Source organism: Pleurodeles waltl, chromosome 4_1 (assembly GCF_031143425.1).
Source record: "Pleurodeles waltl isolate 20211129_DDA chromosome 4_1, aPleWal1.hap1.20221129, whole genome shotgun sequence".
In the NCBI taxonomy this organism is placed as follows: Eukaryota; Metazoa; Chordata; class Amphibia; order Caudata; family Salamandridae; genus Pleurodeles; species Pleurodeles waltl.
In genome coordinates this window covers 58,947,096-58,969,001 of record NC_090442.1, presented here as the reverse complement: position 1 = coordinate 58,969,001, position 21,906 = coordinate 58,947,096, and the positions used below count along the sequence as shown (strand labels likewise).

The window sequence follows — 21,906 nt, the reverse complement described above, 5'->3', positions numbered from 1 at the left end:
CTTAGACAGCTTGGCGGAGAGCAGCCACAGACTCCCTGAGCCTGCTGGAGTGTCGAGGCAGCTCGCTCCAGCCAATCCTGGTGCTGCTCTCATGCTGCTCATCTAAAGCATGAGAGCAGAGTTGGGATTTGGAGAGGAGAGCCGGCTGAGGCTTGAGGGGGATCCTGCAATCAAGACGAAAAAGGTTCGTTTTTTATTTTCTTTTTACCTTTCTTGCCCACTGACAGGCATTGTGACAAACTTGCATTGCCTTCAGCCTTAATTCCAGAGCTCTCAGTCACGGGCCATTATAAAATAACGAGCTATGATTGACAGCTTTAGAATTTGAGCCTAAAGGCATTCTTGATATATTACAGTGCCGGCCAGTCAGTATGGCAGTGGGCTCTATGACCCTACACTGTTGAGGGTCACTGCCTGCCACTGAGGGAGACAGCTGAAAAACACATGCATTCTCATAGAAAGCTTCAGACTAAAAGAAGATAGGGTAGCGGGGGGTAATAGGGACAGAGAGAGTGAGAGGGAGAACTAAGGACAATGAGAATCCTACAGATGGGACAGAGGAAAGGAGGCAGTGGAAAGAAGGAAACATGACACTCCATGACTTACATTGTTCATGCCTGAATATTATCTCATGTCATGTTATGTCTCGTTATATACTTGCACAGCAAGTTATATTAAGCAGTTTAATGCCGAATCAAATACTATTAGGCAATGTTATGATTACGTTATGTCACTTCACATTACATCACAGAACCTTATGTTAGCAGGTTGGTCGGTAGATATTGGACGGATGAGGATGGACAGTCTCACTGTTTAAGGTACTGGGTTGTACTGCATGTACCAAACCACTGGTTTCCCGGGGGACAAAAGGTTTGGTGAGTGGTATGACTGAGGGCCGCACTGATGTGAGCAGGGTGGGTTCTGGGAGTGAAACATGTACATGGAGTAGACTGTGAGCCGTGGAGTTACTTTGAGGGATTCATTCCATAATGACCTCTAAATTAAGCACCTGGGTCCAGAGAGGTAGTACAAAGGCAGAGCTCCAGAGGCGGGACAAACACAAGCAGCATGTGCCAAAACAAATAAAGACAACAAATAGAAAGCAAGGATATGTGAATGACAAAAGGCAAAGCAGTGGGTGGAATGCATTCCTAGGTCAGCCTTTATCATGTCCTCAAGAAGTCTTTCACACTTTTACAGCCAACTAGCTGTGCTGTCTAGCAGGCTTCGACCTAAAAAGGCTTTACAGATGTGGTATGAGTCTACATGGGTAATACGTGACAGACACACACCTACAATGCCCTGGCTCCAAGGTAATAATATTAGTAATGAGTATCCAAAACCCCTTCATGTATCACTCATATAACATATTTTAATGTGTTTTGGAAATTCATCCACTTTTCTTCAAACATCAGCAGATGAGAAAATACACATATTTCAGTCTCAAGTACTCAACTGTCTGTGACCGCTGTATAACGCCCCTCGATGGACTCCAGGAAGCTTTGTCGTGACTGTATATATCTAGTGCATGCCTGTGCATTGCTCCTCTGTTGCCCCTGGTTCAGCTCTTAGAAACATTTGCAACAGCTGCTGTAACCACTGCATTCAATGGATAACTCCCCTGCCGCCCCTCGATGGACGTCATCAAGCATCTATCATAGCTGCATGAGTCCAGTCGATGCCTGTGGGCTGCTCCTCGGTCACTCCTGGGCAGTGGCGGCCGGTGATTTTACAAGGGATGGGGGTGATGGGGGAGGTCACACATGCACACATACACCTCACTCACACCCATTCACACACACTCACACACCCATTCACAACACTTACTAACAAATAAACATACATGCACGCACGCACACATCAAACAGTAAAACAAACTACTTCAAGAGCAGCAGCTCAGAAAGAGAAGCCTCAGAGGTCCCTGGAGGGTTGGGGCTGCTGCCTTCCCTCACTGGTTGACCTATGGTCAACCAGTGAGGGAAGGCCGATGTCCCATTCTAGTTACAGAGTGGGATGGGGTCAGTGAGACTGTTGACCCCACCCCACCCCACTCTGTGATGAGGTGTCACTGATTGACACTCGGCCCTGGGCACTACAGGGCTTAAAACTGAAGGGCTCAGGCCTGAAGCAATCAGTGACACCCCCGATCATCAGGGGGAGGTCCTTGAGACACCTTTGCTAGGCTGAAGAGGTCACGCCCACAGGAGTTGGGGGGCGTGGCCCCTCAGCCCATAGGGTTGGGCAGCTGCTGCCCCTGGGTGGATACTGTTGGGTATTTACCCCAGCAGCATATACTTAGTGCATAACTCAGCCTCTCCCCTATGGACCCTGTAGAACATTTATAATGGCCACCTCTATACATTTCATGCCTGTGCATTGCGTCTCTTTTGCTCCTGGGCAGACACTGTTTGGTATTTACCCAGGCAGCATATAAGCAGTGTAATACAATGGGTCACGGCACTGCCAATCCTCTTTTCTGCTTTGCATGAGCACCAGATACATTCCAAAAGGTCATTTTTATGAACAGTGAGATTAAGGGCCTGATTCTAACTTTGGAGGACGGTGTTAAACCGTCCCAAAAGTGGCGGATATACCACCTACCGTATTACGAGTCCATTATATCCTATGGAACTCGTAATACGGTAGGTGGTATATCCGCCACTTTTGGGACGGTTTAACACCGTCCTCCAAAGTTAGAATCAGGCCCTAAGTGCTTTGCCCAGGATCACAGGGTTTTGAGCCATCACCTGAACTCAAACTGGTTCTCCGATTCCAAAGTCGGCAGCTCTGGCCATCAGGCCACGTCTTTTGTCTACGAGCCCTGAAGAGTGTTGAACCCAGCTGCCTGTAATCAGTGCCTTCATGTGACTTCCTGCGATTAACCCCACACAGGTACAGAACATGTCTATCCTCTCAAGCGTGCAAGGCCCCATGTGCAACACTTGTTTCTCTCAACTTCGTTCCCCTCAAAACATCTGCACCGATACACAATCGCAGCAACAAGAAGAGTGCAGTCTAAACAACAGCACAACACTTCTCACAAAGCCCCCACTCACAACACACACTCTTCCAGCCAGACACAAAATGAAACTATTGTCAAGCATGTGTTTCATCCTTTACGCATCTTCACACCTCTACATGTTTCGGCTCAGAGACCAACGTCACCAGTCTGGTCACTCACGTGTGACACCAAAACACTTCTCACAAAGGTCCCACTCACAACACACTCTCTTCCAGCAAGACAGAAAATTAAACTATTGTCAAGCACGTGTTTCACCCCTCACGCATCTTCACACCTCTACACGTTTCGGCTCAGAGACAGATGTCACCAGTCTGGTCACTCACGTGTGACATCAAAACACTTCACACAAAGCCCCCACTCACAACACACACTCTTCTAGCCAGACACAAAATGAAACTATTGTCAAGCACGTGTTTCACCCCTCCCACATCTCCACACCTCTATGCTTTTCGGCTCAGAGACCAACGTCACCAGTCTGGTCACTCACATGTGACACCAAAACACTTCTCACAAAGCCCCCACACACAACACACACTCTTCCAGCAAGACACAAAATTAAACTATTGTAAAGCACGTGTTTCACCCCTCACGCATCTCCACACCTCGACATGTTTCGTCTCAGAGACCGACGTCACCAGTCTTGTCACTCACGTGTGACACCAAAACACTTCTCACAAAGCCCCCACTCACAACACACACTCTTCCAGCCAGACACAAAATGAAACTATTGTCAAGCACGTGTTTCACCCCTCACGCATCTCCACACCTCGACATGTTTCGGCTCAGAGACCGACGTCACCAGTCTGGTCTCGTGCGTGTGACACCAGCATGCTTCCCAATTCAGGCGACTTCCAACAAAGTAAGCCGCTTGATGTAATGTGCCACCCTTCCGCTAACGTGCTTCAGTGCACGTAAGGGCTATAAGGAGCTACATAAATGTGGCTTCAGTACTAGAAAATCACCCCTTGAAATCCATGTGCTGCAAAAATGTCAATCATTGAACACGTGGGTCCCTCTATCTGTAAACCTCGTAATCTGGGACCCCTGCACGCACCCTGGCTGTGGCCTCTTATCGAGCTGCAGGGACAAGATGTCCTGATTTAGCATTCAGGGAAGCTGATAAAGCACCCCGAGAGCCTCACAGGAGGTGCAGAGTCAGCACTAGAGATGGAAGAGGTAGGTGGAGGGCGTGGGGAGTGGAGAGCACCACTTGGAGAGGTTGGGTGAGAGAAGTCGAGAGACTGCCCCCCTTCATGTGTGTTGTTTTGGATCTAGCTTCCACAAAAGCCTATTAAAATACATTTAAAAGTACATAAAATATGAAGAAGAAGCATCTTAGAAGTCAGTAAAATCTTACAAATCTCGTGTTCCTTAAGACTGGTGTCTTAGAGTTGGCTCTAAACTGTGCAAACATAGGTTGTAAAGCTGGAGTTGCAAGGTTAAAAAACAAAGAGCCAGGATTGATGCAAAAGTACAAATAAATCAGTAAAAGTCACTTTTAGTTAGAAACGTCTCTCGTAAAACAAAAATCGCTCTATTTGAAGAAATTTGCAGCTTTCACAAAGAGCAAAGCTTGTAAACCGTTCGGAACTTTGAAGCCCAAATTAACATTTTACAAACCTCTATCTAAGACTAATCAATACCATCTGATGCACATACAAATCAAACGCCCCCTCCTTCTCCTTATTTTCCCATCTTAACTATTTCCTGAGAAATCTTTTCCTTAACATAGAAAGGGTTGGGGTACACAGATCACACATGCCAGACCATGCGTGAACAGTGAACATACATGTCGGCCCTATCGTCAGCTTTAGTCCTGCCCATGCAGTAGTGTTCCCTAATGCTCCCAGCTTTTTACATTCATATAAACATACCACCAGAGGTATCCCCGCCTCCTTGAGAAGGAAGGGAGGGGCCTTCAGTGATTGACATCCTTCCCAACAAATCACAACAACTTGCAAGAGTTGGAGGATTTGCTTCTGACCCTGATCCAGCCTCTTCTGCAGCATTACAAGGATCTGTCCTAGCTTTCCATTTACACCCGGGGCCACTGAGTGTCCAGGTGGGGATCTGGGGTGTCACAAATCACCAATATGCAGATGACACCAAAATGTACATGAAAATGAAAATCTCATCAGCAGCTGACATCTGCAATACGAAAAATTGCATATCTAGTCAAAAAGCTTTTTCTTAGAGTAAAGCCTTAAAACAGAATTTATCTTTCTATGTCACCAACAGAAAATCACATTTGATCATTCATATTTGCCTAAACTTTCAAAAAATAACTTAGCTTTGCGTCACAGGCATTTATGTGCCATTTGTTTGCTGTCATGTGTGATAGAATTCAAGGAGTGGGCACAATTCTTTACGCTGGTATAATCTTGCATCATTTCTATCATTTCCTGTTATGCTTGTTAGGCGAAATTCCCAAAGTCAGACCACTACCCCTGGTCATGTCATTAAAGACCACCCTAGAAAAACGTAGATTGCAACAGGATCAATGCAAGCGACAAAGACTCGAATGGCTGCTGTTCAAGAAACTTGTGTGTTTTGCATCCGTGCATCAAAAAAGGGCACAAGGACTCCATTTACACTAGAACATAGCACTAAATGCCAGCTTTTCATTTTCAATAAATTCATCTAATTTTGCCTGACTTTACAAAAAAAACTCACATAATGCTAAAGAAAATTATGAAAAAGTTGCCGACTCACATAAAGTAGCATATCCCTGCTCATGCTAACTCCTGTGTACCTAGCCCAGCTCTAATTTGAGGAAATGGATAACTTGAAAAAAATGTTACAAGTTTCACATTTATAAATCCCAGGTTTGGAGCCTCGTAAATCTGACTCAGGGTTTCATCAATCATAGGTCGGTGAATGGGGAGTAATTTTGATTTTGTCAAATGTAATGTATGTAAAACACTGTGGAGAGCATAGTAAGAATAGTATATTGTCATCTCACTGGCATCAGTGAGTTCTGACCATAACCTTCTTAAAAACCGTCAAAATCTTTTTTGGAACACTCCCTAAATCCAGCACCTTGTTCCCACCTACCCTCTGCCCCAAAAGTGTCCAGATTGTGGCTGCTGCAGTCACCTTTGCTGTCAAAGGCAGGAGAGGGGCCTCCTGGAACCCCCAAGGCATGATCCAGACACCACTGGAAACCTGGGAACTTCAGATGAACTATTAATGCCCTATGAGTTGAACTAAAATCCAACAACAAGGAATTTATATCTAGGCCTGGGTAGAATTTCAATTACATTAGAGTAATTTCGGTAATACCGAGTTACTTTTTGATGCGGAATTACAGATAATTACGCGATTACTCCTCCTTGCGTAGTTAAGAGCAATTTGAGGGGAAAATCCTAATGCAAGAGCACATTTAGCAAGCGCAAGCAGGTGCACACACTTGCTATTCGTGTTCTGCTGCATTTAGTGTTGTTTCTTAGCACAAAATGCATCTTTGCATCTATTTTTGGACACAAGGGTGCATTTTGTGGTAAGAAAATAGAGCTAAATGTTGGTAGCAAGTTGGGGTGAAATCCCACCCCAAGAGCACATTTCCAGAGGGCGAGCGGCTGCTTGCGCTCCCTATTCGTGCTCTGTTGCAGTTGGCACTACTTGTTTAGCGCAAAATTCATCCTTGCACCCGTTTTGGATGCAAGGGGGGTTCGTTGCACTAAGAAACAGCGTTAAATGCAAAATTACTCTTCTTGCGTAATTCAAGCATAATCTTGTGGAACTTTTTATTAATTCCATGTGATTACGCTACACTGAACTATGCGAGTTAGCCCACCCCTATGTGTATCCATACAAATATTTAATTAATAAAACAAACAAATGCAGCAGAAGCCTTAAGCCAGAGGGTGCCTCCAACAGGAACCGACCCCACGTCTAAGGGCTTTTCAAATTAAAATACAGTTTTTCTTTGGCCTGAAGCCAGCAACCAGATCGTTTGCTCTTTAATAATACAAAAAATAGCCCCCAAATTCCAAGCCACCATTACTCTAGGAAGACCATAATTTCAGAAGGCCTGTCCACCCCAGTGTTAACGATATGAATCCGAAACATCAGCCTTGGCTTCTGGCAACCTGAGTGATCCCTGATTCTGTATCCCTGGGGGGACCACTGGCACTTGTAACCAGCACGGTATCCAGGAGCCAGCGTAGCACCACAAAGACTAATCAGAATAGCCAGTCGGACAGAAATCTTGGTATGCTAAAATATAGTGAAAGGTAAAAACAGTTTATTAAACTTGATAAACGTTGGTAAAAATATTTGTATGATAAATATTAATGTACATTAATTGTATATATTTATTTTAAATGTAGAACAAAAGAAAAAAATGCTACTTCACTAGTAATTTTAAATACATTCTTTCATTAATTTAAATATATTACATTAAACTAAAAATATTTTGCTGAAGTTTAAATTTAAAAGGAAATTCCCACATAGGTTAAAACATTTCTTTATAATACATTAATACTTATTGGAAGCGATGCATGGAATTAATTAAAAGTAGTTTAATTATATTTTATTATTGTGTAAAGTTACATTATTTTTAATTTAAAAAGGTTGTTAAAATATTCTATAACTAAACAATGTTTTATTTTTATGCATTTTTAATAGTCAATTGTATTGATTTATATTTTCAACTATTTTAAATAATTTTATTTAACTCCATTCCCCAAGTGATTTTATGTTAGTCCCTGCCTCCATTATTTTCTATGGCAGTGTGCTGCAGTATCCGTAGTTGGCCAGGTGTGGTGCTGGATGTACTACTGTTTTCTTTTTGGGCGTACTACTGCTTCTCGCAAGTTTGTCTCTATCCTCTGATGTGTAAGTCTACACTTTTGAGTAACTTTATAATCAGATTCTGTGAATAGACACAAGTAGTCATTTACTAAAACTGTAAATCAATCAATCAATCTATTTATAGAGCGCACTACATACCCGTTAGGGTTTCAAGGCGCTGGGAGTGGGGTTAGCTGCTACTGGTCGAAGAGCCATGTCTTGAGGAGTCTTCTGAAGGCGAGTAGGTCCTGGGTCCGTCACAGGTTGGTTGGGAGAGTGTTCCATGTTTTGGCGGCGAGGTAGGAGAAGGATCTGCCGCCGGATGTCTTTCGTGGATGCGGGGGACGGTGGCGAGTGCGAGGTCTGCGGAGGGGAGCTGTCGGGTGGGGGTGTAGAAGCTGAGTCTGTTTTTGAGGTAAGCAGGTCCGGTGTTATGGAGTGCTTTGTGTGCGTGGGTGAGGAGCTTGAATGTGATCCTCTTGTCAACGGGGAGCCAGTGGAGGTCTCTCAGGTGGGGTGTGATGTGGTTGCGGCGGGGTACGTTGAGGATCAGTCGGGCGGAGGCGTTTTGGATGCGTTGGAGGCACCGCAGGTGTTTTTTCGGGATGCCTGTGTAGAATGCATTGCCGTAGTCTAGCATGCTGCTGACGAAGGCCTGTGTCACTGTTTTTCTTGTGTCTGTTGGGATCCACTTGTAGATCCTGCGGAGCATGTGGAGAGTGTTGTAGCAGGAGGAGGAGACTGCGTTGACCTGTTTTGACATGGAGAGGGAGGAGTCGAGGATGAAGCCCAGATTGCGTGCGTGGTCGGTCGGTGTTGGTGGGGTTCCTAGAGATGTTGGCCACCAGAAGTCGTCCCAGGCGGAGGGGTTGGGTCCGAGGATGAGGACCTCCGTCTTGTCCGAGTTCAGTTTCAGGCGGCTGTTTCTCATCCATTCGGCAACGGCCTGCATTCCCTCGTGGAGGTTGGACTTGGTGGTGTGCGGGTCCTTGGTGAGGGAGAGGATGAGCTGGGTGTCGTCGGCGTAGGAGATGATGTTGAGGTTGTATTGGCGGGCTACTTGAGCGAGGGGTGCCATGTAGATGTTGAATAATGTTGGGCTGAGGGATGAGCCCTGGGGTACGCCGCAGATGATTTTGGTGGCTTTGGAATGGAAGGGAGGGAGGCGGACTCTCTGGGTTCTGTCGGAGAGGAAGGATGTAGTCCACTCAAGGGCTTTCTCTTGTATTCCGGCTTCGAAGAGGCGCGTTCTCAGAGTGTGATGGCATGCCGTGTCGAAGGCAGCTGACAGGTCCAGGAGGATGAGGGCTGATCTTTCGCCGTTGTCCATTTGGCGTCTGATGTCGTCTTTGGCGGCGAGGAGTGCGGTCTCGGTGCTGTGATTTTGTCGGAAGCCAGACTGGGAGGGGTCCAGGATGTTGTTGTTTTCGAGGTGGCGAGTCAGTTGTGCGTTGACGATTTTCTCGATGACCTTCGCAGGGAACAGGAGTAGGGAGATGGGTCGGAAGTTCTTGAGGTCCTGGGGGTCTGCTTTGGGCTTCTTGAGGAGGGCGTTGATTTTGGGGTGTTTCCAGCTTTCCGGAAATGTTACTGTTTCGAAGGAGATGTTGATGACCTTCCGTAGTTGGGGAGCGATGGCTGCGTCTGCTTTGTTGTACACGTGGTGAGGGCATGGGTCTGACGGTGATCCGTAGTGGATGGAGTTCATGAATTTGCGTGTCTCAGTGTCGCTGACGTTGGCCCAGGAGGTTAGGCGATCAGAGTGGGTGGTGTTAGCGGGGGTGGTGTCTGGCGTGGTGGGGGGGGGGAGGCTGTGGTGTTGAAGCTGTTGTGGATGTCGGTGATCTTTCGGTGGAAGAAGGTGGCCAGAGTCGCAGAGCTCTTGCGAGGGTGGGATGTCGTTGACGTTGGCGCTGGGGTTAGGGAGTTCTTTCACGATGCTGAAGAGCTCTTTGCTGTCGTGTGCGTTGTTATCTAGGCGGTCTTTGAAGGAGGATCTTTTGGCTAGTCTGATTAGTTGGTGGTGTCTGCGGGTGGTGTCTTTGTGGGCCGTGAAGCTGTCAGGTGTGTGTTCGGTGAGCCATTTGTTCTTAAGTTTCCGGCAGATGCGCTTGGAGGTCTGGAGCTCTTCGGTGAACCAGGTGGCTTTTTTGGTGGCTTGGTTGTTGGTGGTCTTCTTGAGTGGTGCGAGGGAGTTGGCGCAGTCGTTGATCCACTGTCTGAGGTTGTGGGTGGTGGTGTCTGGGTTGGTGGGGTCGTTAGGCGGGTTCTGGGCAAGGGCGCTGGTCAGCTGGTCTTGGGTGACTTTGCTCCGGTGGCGGCGGGGTGGCTGTAGGGTGCGGTGGTGCTTGACCTGTTTCTGGAAGGTGAAGTGGATGCAGTGGTGGTCGGTCCAGTGGAGTTTGGTGGTGTGGTTGAAGGTGATGTGGGCGCTTGTGGAGAAGATGGGGTCAAGCGTGTGGCCAGCTGCGTGTGTGGTGACGAGTTGTCTGCGGCCGAGGTTGGCGAGGTTGTCAATCAGGGTGGTGGAGTTGACGTTGTTGTTGTTCTCGAGGTGGAAGTTAAGGTCCCCGAGGAGGATGTAGTCTGTAGAGGCGAGTGCGTGGACGCTGGCGAGGTCAGAGATGGAGTCGCTGAAAGGTGCCCATGGTCCGGGGGGTCTGTAGACGAGCGTTCCTCTGAGGGTGGTGTTGGGGTTGGTGTGTATTTGGAAGTGCAGATCTTCGGCGGTCTTGAGGGTGTCGTCCTTGTGGGTGTGGACCTTGAGGGTGGCCTTGTGGGCGATGGCTATTCCTCCTCCGATTCCGTTTGTGCGATCCCTGCAGGTGATCTTGTAGCCCTCCGGGATGGCTATGGCGATGTCGGGCGCCGAGGAGTCGTTTCACCAGGTTTCGGTAAGGAAGGCTACGTCCGGGGCTGAGGTGTCGAGCAGGTCCCAGAGCTCGATGGCGTGCTTGCATGCAGTGGAGGTGGTTGGTTCTGGTCTTTGGAGGTTTGGTGGTTCTGTCGCAGGTGAGTCTACAGTTGTGGCAGGAGAAGGGTCCGTGGGTATTTCTTGGTGAGGACTGGAAGCATGCTGTGGAGCGGCCAGGGTTGAGGGCGTTGAGGTCGCTGGCAGTGTAGTGGCGTCTGGAGGTGCGGGGTTCCGTGGACCAGGGGGGGATGCGCTGGGCGCGGTCCAGACGCGGACGGGCGCAGATGGGCACAGACTCTGGCGCGCCTCCGGCGCGACCGCCATTAAGAAGGGGAGGAGGGAGGGAGGGAGGGAGGGAGGAGCAGCTGGGAGGCGGGGACGAATGGGGGCTCGAGGGGGGCGGGGCCGCAGGGACGCAGTGGTGGGAAAAGGAGACGGCTCGGGGGAGCCGAGGCACTGGCGGGGCAAGGGGGTCACACGGGGCGGCGAAAGAAAAAAACAAACAGCTAAGACAAGGCAAAACACGGAATAACAAACAGCTAAGACAAGGCGAACACGGAATAACAAACAGCTAAGACAAGGCAAACACAGAATAACAAACAGCTAGGACAAGGCGAACACGGAATAACAAACAGCTAAGACAAGGCAAACACGGAATAACAAACAGCTAAGACAAGGCGAACACTGAATAACAAACAGCTAAGACAAGGTGAACACGGTATAACAAACAGATAAGACAAGGCGAACACGGAATAACAAACAGCTAAGACAAGGCGAACACGGAATAACAGACTGCTAAAACAAGGCGAACACGGAATAACAAACAGCTAAGACAAGGCAAATACGGAATAACAAACAGCTAAGACAAGGCAACTCAGGACAAGGTAAACACACACAGCGAGTACAAGAAGGCACTTACCACTAGACACCAGGGATGGCCAGCAGGGAGCATCGAGGACGGTGGGAAGGACACGGGGACAGCTGGGTGTCGCTGAACTCGTGGGGAGGCATCCAGTGGCCACAGAGGTCAAAGTTAACTTATATGTGTAAATTACTCACAAGTATAAGTTATCATTGTGATTATCCGCTTACCCCGCCTCGCCCAGAGAAGTCTGTCAACTTCCTTGCCCTCAGACAGATTTAGTTTTGCCATGGAGCCTTTTGGGACTGCAGCAGTGAAATCATCTAATTTCCTGTTGCCCTGGGATTCAAGGACGTCTTTTTCCATATCTAAGTTACCTGGGCGGATCATTGTTGGCATATTTCATTGTTTAGCACTACAGAGGGACCAGTCTGTATTTCTTTTCACTTCTGGATGCTTTATTAAACACAACTTTTCTGTATCTTGGTCTTTCCTCAAAGAGTTGGGATAGCACGCTAGCAAAGCAAGGCTCTCTGGATAGAAGGTAGGGCTGGGCAAGGGTTATGGGGAGGACCCACTAGGCACTGGTAACCTTTACCTTGGACCTTTGAATCCCTTAAGAGATCTTTCCAGAAGGTAAATGGAGGACAGCTTGAGGTTATATGTCATGTGGGCTAGGTAGAGATTATAAATTAGGCAATACATGGCCAGGGTGAAGTTAACTGCTTCAGTGACTTAGGTAAGGGCTATAAACCAGGTGAGATGGGGCTGGAGTGAGGTTATCCGCTTCAGAGAGTTAGGCAAGTGCCTCAAACCTCGTGAAGTGGAGCCAAGTAAGGTTATGTGCTTGAGTGGGTTAGGTAAGGGCCAGAAAACAAGTAAAGCGAGGTGCGGTGGGATGAGGGTATCTGCTTGAGTGGGTTAAGTAAGGATCATAAACGAGGTAAAGCAGAGTCAGGGGCGAGGTTATCCGCTTGACTTGCGTAGGTAAGGACCACGAGCCATGAAAACTGGAGTGGGTTCGGTAAGTACCATAAACCAAGTAAAACAGAGCTGGGCGAGGCTACCTGCTTGAGACGGGGAGGTAGGGACCATAAAGCAGGTAAATTGATCTGGAGTGAGGTTATCTGTATTAGAGGGGTTGGTAAGGACCATAACTCAGACAAATCAGGGATGAGTGAGGGTATCTGCTTGAGTAAGTTAGGTAAAGCTGGATTGGATGAAGTTATCTTATACTGCGTGCTTTAGGTAGGAACCCTCAACCAGTTAAAATAGGGATGGGATAAGGTTATTTGCTTGCATTGATTAGAATAGGACCATACAGCAGGTGAAGCCGGGATAGGTGACATTATCTGCTTCAGTGGGATAAGTTAGGACCTAAAACCTGAGAAAGTTGTGTTTGGTTAGCTTATCTGCTTGACTGGTTTAGGTAAGGACCATAGACCATGTAAGCTGAGGTTGTGTAAGGTTACCTGATTGAGTGGAATACATGAAGATCCTAAAACAGCAAAAGCGTCTACCAGGCAAATTTATTTACTTGAGAATATTAGGCAAAGCCCATAATCCAGGTAAAGCAGGGTTGGGTGAAAGCCTGGAGAAGCCCCGTGTTGGTACTGCCAACTATTAACCAGTAAAGCCTGACAGACTCAAGCACAGAACCAGCCCTAAGAGCTAATTGCTACTGTACAAAATATAACTGTGCAAAGTGTTCTGCTTTACTGGTGCGTCTCATCCACAATCTTAAAACCAAATCAAACCTCTAACAGAGCAGTGAAGGCTCCCACTTCAAGCTTGTGGGAACCAACACCAAAATTAATTCCTTTAAAGATTAGGTACAAGCCAGACCTGCTAATCTATGGTCATCTGGAGTTTGATCAAGCGATGGCACCTGCAGAGGTGACAGACTATTGGTTTGAGTCTCATTGTTAGACTCCTCCAAGTGTTACAATTCACACTATTCTATGCCCACAAGGCTATAAGAATGGCTTGGGCAGTAGATATCAGTCACTCCTAATGTATATTGAATGAATAAACAACTATTGTTGAGTGCATCTCAAAAGCAGACAAACAGTGCCACCATGTGGCAGATTATCATAAGTGCGGTTGTGGACAATCAAGTGCCAGTGTTGAGCACCGGAAACCACTGGCTCAAATTAAGCACTGGCTGTAGGACATCTGAGAGACAGACACATACGAAACAGAGAGAGGAGGAATGTAGAAAGTGACCAAAGAGAGAATAATGTGTTAGCGAAAGATTCAGCAGGTATAAAGATCAAGTTACGCAGGTATCAAACCTGATGAGTGGCCCTGAGGAAAGACTGACTTAATGTGCAAGACACTGTGCTTTATTTGAGCTGGTGGTCAAAGGCAGGATCCTCTGAAAATCATTTTTGGGAACCTATGCTTACTTTTCCTCAACATAGTTTGACGAAGAACAAGAGAGGAAAGAAGGAGGAAGAGACGGATGGAACAGTGAGAAAGACAAAGAGCAGGGATGAAGAAGACCCTGCAAGAGAGAGAGGAAGAGGCAGGGAGTGTCTGGTGGTGGATGAAACAGGGATGATGTGGGCTCAAGACTATGCTGCCGTGGTATCTGGTAATCCTGGCACCTGCCAATGCCATCCGCGGGCTTCTGAGGAAAACTTTGGGTACCTAAACTTAATATTTTACAATTAAGCAGTGGCAAACCATAATGTAGAATAGTTTTTCATTAACTTGCATTTTTAAACATTTGACATGTGTGCATTGATTTCATCTGTAGATATGATCTCTTTGTTATAAACTGCATACTGTGATGCTCAGTGTACGTGTCATTTCATTTAACTGGAGTCAGTGTGGAGTCAGTTGGGACTAGAGACATTGTGGTGTTTCACAGCCACCACCTCGCTGCTACAACCGCAGCGGTTCGGCAGTGCCAGGGTAAACAGGGATCAGCATCCTCTGTGAGTAGGACCAAGGTAAGTGGGCACTTTACATAAAACCTGCATCTAACTTGTAAACTCACCAAAGCTGAACATCAACCATGACCGAGTTGGCGTCATCCCATTATCAGACTGTTATGTATCGTAATTGCATTTGCATAGCGTTTCGTACCCCTGAAGAGTTGATGGGTACCACACACTACACCATTGGGGAGGTCCTTGTAGGAAGGGCGTTGTGTTGCAGTGAGATCTATGTAGGAAGCGCTTTGGTGTTGTCTATGAGGGACCAGAATGCTGCTGTTACCTTGTTTTGTCTTCAGTCTGCCTCAAGTGAGACAGGTAACACAGGCATTTTACATTCATTCACTGTTGTGCCCAGTTGACTGGGTCTCTTCAGGCCCCACCCCTACAACAGAGGAGCAGCCATGGCAGATGTCCACTACAGCAACAGGTGAGTGACCTGTTGGCATGTACTGTACACATGCAGCCCGATCCTTCTTGAAGTGCACAGCAGAAATCCACAGGCAGGCTCAGGAGAAACACAACTCCTTAAGAGCTTTCGAGAAGTTACAGAGGAGCGGCCGCTGGACTGCACTGGTTCAGGCAGCCAGGATAATGCTCTGCCAGGTCTGTTCACAAGTGCACTGGTTACAGGCAGCCAGGATAATGCTCTGCCAGGTCTGTTCACAAGTAACACAAGTGCACTGGTGACAAGCAGCCAGGACAATGCTCTGCTGGGTCAGTTCACAAGTAACACAAGTGCACTGATTACAGGCAGCCAGGATAATGCTCTGCCGGGTCTGTTCACAAGTGCACTGGTCACAAGCAGCCAGGACAAAGCTCTGCTGGGTCTGTTCACAAGTAACACAAGTGCACTGATTACAGGCAGCCAGGATAATGCTCTGCCGGGTCTGTTCACATGTGACACAAGTGCACTGATTACAGGCAGCCAGGATAATGCTCTTCCGGGTCTGTTCACAAGTGACACAAGTGCACTGATTACAGGCAGCCAGGATAATGCTCTGCCGGGTCTGTTCATAAGTAACACAAGTGCACTGATTACAGGCAGTCAGGCTAATGCTCTGCCGGGTCTGTTCACAAGTGACACAAGTGCACTGATTACAGGCAGCCAGGATAATGCTCTGCCGGGTCTGTTCACAAGTGCACTGATGACAGGCGGCCAGGACAATGCTCTGCCAGGCCTGTTCACAAGTGACACAAGTGCACTGGTAACAGGCAGCCAGGATAATGGTATACCAGGTCTGTTCACAAGTGACACAAGTGCACTGGTTACAGGCAGCCAGGATATTGCTCTGCCAGGTCTGTTCACAAGTGCACTGGTTACAGGCAGCCAGGATAATGCTCTGCCAGGTCTGTTCACAAGTAACACAAGTGCACTGGTTACAGGCAGCCAGGATATTGCTCTGCCAGGTCTGTTCACAAGTGACACAGGTGCACTGGTTACAGGCAGCCAGGATAATGCTCTGATGGGTCTGTTCACAAATGACACAAGTGCACTGGTTACAGGCAGGCAGGATAATGGTATACCAGGTCTGTTCACAAGTAACACAAGTGCACTGATTACAGATCTGTTCACAAGTAACACAAGTGCACTGGTTTCAGGCAGCCAGGATAATGCTCTGCTGGGTCAGTTCACAAATGACACAAGTGCACTCGTTACAAGCAGGCAGGATAACGGTATACCAGGTCTGTTCACAAGTTACACAAGTGCACTGATTACAGGTCTGTTCACAAGTAACACAAGTGCACTGGTTACAGGCAGCCAGGATAATGCTCTGCTGGGTCAGTTCACAAATGACACAAGTGCACTGGTTACAGGCAGGCAGGATAATGGTATACCAGGTCTGTTCACAAGTAGCACAAGTGCACTGATTACAGGTCTGTTCACAAGTAACACAAGTGCACTGGTTACAGGCAGCCAGGATATTGCTCTGCCAGGTCTGTTCACAAGTGACACAAGTGCACTGGCTACAGGCAGCCAGGATAATGCTCTGCTGGGTCTGTTCACAAGTGACACAAGTGCACTGGTTACAGGTCTGTTCACAAGCGACTCAAGTGCACTGGTTACAGGTCTGTTCACAAGCGACACAGGTGCACTGGTTACAGGCAGCCAGGATAATGCTCTGCCAGGTCTGTTCACAAGTGACAGAGGAGCAGCATGGTGGATTGCCCTGGTTGTAGGCACTCAGAGTAATTGCTTCATTGGTTCCACAGAGGAGCGATGAAAAAGAGACCAATTGGATTGCACTGGATACAGTCAGCCTTGAAGTCCAGCAAACAGTGACCCACATCCTTAATCTCATCTGCATCAGCAACAAATTACATCCTTTTTGACTCACACCTGTTTTTCTGCACCCCGCACCACCTGTGTGTCTTGTTTCTGTACCCCAAAATCCCACAGAACACTTACACATCACTTTTTGTGGTGTAAACACTGTAATTCAGAGATTCAATTGCCATCCATCGGACCGGAAGCCGCCCCTGAAACAGAAAGAGAAGGGTTGAGGCACAGAGTACTTTGATATCATGGCACATCTGTGGGGATGAGGGCTGTTCCGATGCCGAGGGCTCTCTGATGGGGCATTAACACTCATAGTGAGGGCGTCCTTGGGCAAAGGGAGATGGGGGAGTAAAGAGGCTGTCATCTGAGTTAGTGGGTCCCCTGATGAAGGTAACCCTAATATAGTGGGACTGTGTGGAATCATCTCTGGTATGTCAGTGGCCCTGGTGTGAACAGAGAGAGCTATCCAGAGACAGTGTCACCTTGGTGATCACTGTGGACATAGTGTATGCAAACTGTTAATGGGAGCGGGGTCTGACCATAGGGCATAGACTCTGGTGTTGATGGTGATCCTGGTGTATGGTGCTATTCACAGAGTGTAGGCATCTGATGACGTAGCACTGACTCTGATGATGACAGTGATCCCGGTAAGTGGGGGCTGTTCACTGGGTGTAGGCGTGTGAAGACAGGGCACTGACTCTGTTGATGAGGGTGATCCTGGTGTTTGGTGGATGTTTAGAGGGTGTAGGCATCTGATAACAGGATGCTGACTCCTGTGATAAGGGTGATTCTGATGTATAGGAGCTGTTCATAGGGTGTAGGCATCTGCTGTCAAGATGCTGACTGATGATGTGGGGCTGTGTGTAAGGTGTAGTGGTCTGAAGACGGGGCGTTGGCTCTGGCGATGAGGGCGATCCTGGTGTACGACGGCTGTTCATAGGACGTAGGGGGTCTGATGACAGGGCGCTGATTGTGATGGGGAGGGTGGTCCTAGTGTACGGTGCTGTTCCTCGGGTGTCAGTGCCTGATGACATGGCACTGACTCTTGGGATAAGAGCTATATCCGGGTCTTGTCTTACATACGTGTTTAGATACTGATTCTACAAGAACAGCATGCGGTGATCTGCCATCAATGGTACGTTCTTACTCACCATGGTCTTCTTGACGTAAACCTCTTCCCCACGTGACAGGCCAAAGTCAGCAATCTTTGCAACCAGGTTCTCACCAACCAGAACATTCCTGGCTGCCAAGTCCCTGTGGATAAACTTAAAAATATACACATATATTAACTTGTCTGTCTCTTTGGAAAGAACCTCATAGAAGATGTTTGTTTGGTAAAGAAAATAATTAATTCACTCCAATGGTTTTTCCATTATCAGGAGGACAACTGTGGGCCAGGCATGTGTCTTGTGTTCCTTGGTCACAGGAGATAAATCTCTACACAGGAGATGCCTCTAACAGCTCAAAGGTTAGTGTGAGGGAAGTCTGCACAAGAAATATCCCCATGGCCAATATGAGGAAAGGTTTGGGAGGAAAGACCTCCGTTGGCACTTTGGTAAGTATGAAGGTCTGTCTGCAAAGGAGATGCCCTCCAGTGGCTCTGTTCTGCGGTTAGTATGAGGGAAGGTCTGGCAAGGAGATGTGTCCACTGGCTCCATGGCTAATGTGAGGGAAGCTTTGTTTGTAAGATGCAGCTAATGGTAAGTGTGACAAAAGGTTTGGCTAGGAGAGGTGTCCTCAGGCCCCATCGTTTGAGAGGCAAGCTTTGCTTGTCAGATGTCTATGATTTTTTAAGTTACCCCCACAGGTGACTAGCTGCGCACTATAAATCCAGATAGGATGGGCTCTGTGGTCAATAAGAGGGAAGGTCTGGTAAGGACACATGTCCCATGGGTCCATGGCCCATGTGAGCGAAGCTTTGTTTATAAGATGTATCCAATGGTAAGTGTGAAGGAAAGTTTGGCAAGGAGAGGTGTCCAATGGCACATGCCTAATTGAAGGCAGATCCCTATATAAGAAGCCTTTGAAGACTATGGTTTGTATGAGAGAAAGTCTGGCAAGGAAATGCTTCCAATAGTATGTATGAGAGGAAGTCTGGTAAGGAGATGTGTCCAATGGTAAGTATGAGGGAACGTTTGGCAAGAAGATGCATCCAGTGGTAATTATGAGGGGAGGTTTGACAAGGAGATGCATCCAATCGTAAGTATGAGGGAAGGTTTGGCAAGGAGAAGCATCCAATGATAAGTATGAGAGAAGGTTTGGCAAGGAGATGCATCCAATGGTAAATATGAGGGAAGGGTTGGCAAGGAGAAGCATCCAATGGTAAGTATGAGGGGAGGTTTGGCAAGGACATGCATCCAAAGGTAAGTATGAGGGAAGGTTTGGCAAGGAGATGCATCCAATCGTAAGTATGAGGGAAGGTTTGGCAAGGAGATGCATCCAATGATAAGTATGAGAGAAGGTTTGGCAAGGAGATGCATCCAATGATAAGTATGAGAGAAGGTTTGGCAAGGAGATGCATCCAATGGTAAATATGAGGGAAGGGTTGGCAAGGAGAAGCATCCAAAGGTAAGTATGAGGGAAGGTTTGGCAAGGAGATGCATCCAATCGTAAGTATGAGGGAAGGTTTGGCAAGGAGATGCATCCAATCCTAAGTCTGAGGGAAGGCTTGGCAAGGAGATGCATCCAATCGTAAGTATGAGGGAAGGTTTGGCAAGGAGATGCATCCAATGTTGAGTATGAGAAGGTTTGGCAAGGAGATGCATCCAATCGTAAGTCTGAGGGAAGGCTTGGCAAGGAGATGCAGCCAATCGTAAGTATGAGGGAAGGTTTGGCAAGGAGATGCATCCAATGGTAAGTATGAGAAGGTTTGGCAAGGAGATGCATCCAGTGGATATTATGGGGGAGGTTTGGCAAGGAGATGCATCCAATGGAAATTATGGGGGATGTTTGGCAAGGAGATGCATCCAATGGAAATTATGGGGGAGGTTTGGCAAGGAGATGCATCCAATGGTAAGTATGAGAAGGTTTGGCAAGGAGATGCATCCAATGGTAATTATGGGGGAGGTTTGGCAAGGAGATGCATCCAATTGTAATTATGGGGGAGGTTTGGCAAGGAGATGCATCCCATGATAAGTATGGGAAGGTTTGGCAAGGAGATGCATCCAATGATAAGTATGAGAAGGTTTGGCAAGGAGATGCATAGAATGGTAATTATGGGGGAGGTTTGGCAAGGAGATGCATCCAATTGTAATTATGGGGGAGGTTTGGCAAGGAGATGCATCCAATGGGACCATGGCTCATGGGAAGGAAGCTCTGTTTATGAGGAGCCTGCCAATGTCTCTGGTTATATGAGGGAAGGAATGACAAATTAATGTGTTGCATGGCTCCACGGCTCACGACTGCATTGTTGCAAGGCTAGGAGACATAAACAATACACATACAATACAAGACACACATGCACTCACACACACACACTAACAGAGCACACATGCACGCGGACGCTATTAGACTCTTGCTCTGTGCCACGTGATGCTGACCTGCTTCTCACTCAGGTACTGCATGCCTTTCGCCACATCCAGTGCAAACTGCAGGAGCTGCTGTGACGTCAGGGTCGATGCTGTCCCATGCTCCTTTGCAAACGCAGGATCAGTCTCCAGCACTCTGCTCTTCCGGAGGAAGTCCAGCAGATTCCCATAGGGGGCGTACTCTATGGCTATGTACAGGTAACCTGGAGAAGGAAGGGGAGAGGTTAGGACACCCAGTGCCGTTCAAGGCATTGAACAAGCATCTCCGAAAGCAGAACCCCCTAATGTCAAGGGCGGCACCCCAACAATAGCGGTACCTCCAACACCACTAAACTATTCTGAACATTACATGGTCCTCCGTTACACCACCCGCTCCAGTCTACCGTCAAACCTTCCTCTCCAGCTTGTGCATTAGCAGGAACACTATCGCCCTCTCTAGGGCACCTCTTTAGGGTCCTCTGCGACCCTCTTTACATTCAAAGTTGTTCCCATAAACGCCTGAAGTTCGTGGTCCTCGAATGGTAATTCCCCAATGACTCTTCTCTGATGTATTCTGACGCATCCCTAGGGCTGTCAGTGGTTCTCCCTCCCAGGGCATTTACCCAGAATGCCGCTTCACTCATCTTCAACCGACCACATGGTTTTCCATTGCCGTGCTTCTCTCTACAAAACATGCACAGCTTCTTCTCAATGCTTCACCAATCAGCTCCCCCCTCACGAGATATCCAGTCATCTGCAACCTGGATTCTGTCTCTCCTCTGTCAACCCATCCACCCCCACAGACATCACTCCTGTCTCTCCTCCTTCAACTCCCCACTGCCATCACACCAGGCTCTCCTCTGTCAGCACCCTCCACAGACATAACTCCTGTACCTCCTGTCAACTACGCACCACCACACCAGGTTCTCCTCTGTCACCCACCACCAGACATCACTCCTGTCTCTTCTCCGTCAACTCCCCAAAGGTATTACTCCTGGTCTCCTCTGTCAACTCCCCACAGCCATTACTCCTGGCGCTCTCCTCTGTAAACTCCCCACATTCATCACTCCTGTCTCTCCTCTGTCAACTCACTGTGACCATCACTCCTGTCTCTCCTCTGTCAACTCCCCACAGACATCATGCCTGGCTCTCCTCTGTCAACTCCCTGTGACCATCACTCCTGTCTCTCCTCTGTCAACTACCCACAGCCATCACTCCTCCTGCACTCCTCTGTTAACTCCCTATGGCCATCACGCCCGATTCTCCTCTGTCAACTTCCCACAGCCATCATTCCTGGCTCTCCTCTGTCAACTCCCCACAGTCATCACTCCTGCCTCTCCTCTGTCAAGCCCCCACATCCATCACTCCTGCCTCTACTCTGTCAACTCCCCACAGCCATCACTCCTGCCTCTCCTCTGTCAAGCCCCCACATCCATCACTCCTGCCTCTACCTCTACTCTGTCAACTCCCCACAGCCATCACTCCTGCCTCTCCTCTGTCAAGCCCCCACATCCATCACTCCTGTCTCTCCTCTATAATCTCCTCACAGCCATCATTCCCGGCTCTCCTCTGTCAACTTCCAACA

The 21,906-nt window shown here is 47.9% G+C and overlaps 1 protein-coding gene across 1 annotated transcript in view; it reads right to left on the bottom strand.

Moving 5' to 3' along the window:
* TIE1 (tyrosine kinase with immunoglobulin like and EGF like domains 1) overlaps positions 1-21,906 on the bottom strand; it is a 177,877-nt gene that overhangs the window by 17,328 nt on the left and 138,643 nt on the right. Inside the window, exons 17-19 of the mRNA XM_069227791.1 lie at positions 20,355-20,545; positions 17,967-18,080; positions 16,945-17,015 (exon numbers count right to left, since the gene is read on the bottom strand). Coding sequence (XP_069083892.1) covers positions 16,945-17,015; positions 17,967-18,080; positions 20,355-20,545 — 376 coding nt within the window. The remainder of the gene's footprint in view (positions 1-16,944; positions 17,016-17,966; positions 18,081-20,354; positions 20,546-21,906) is intronic.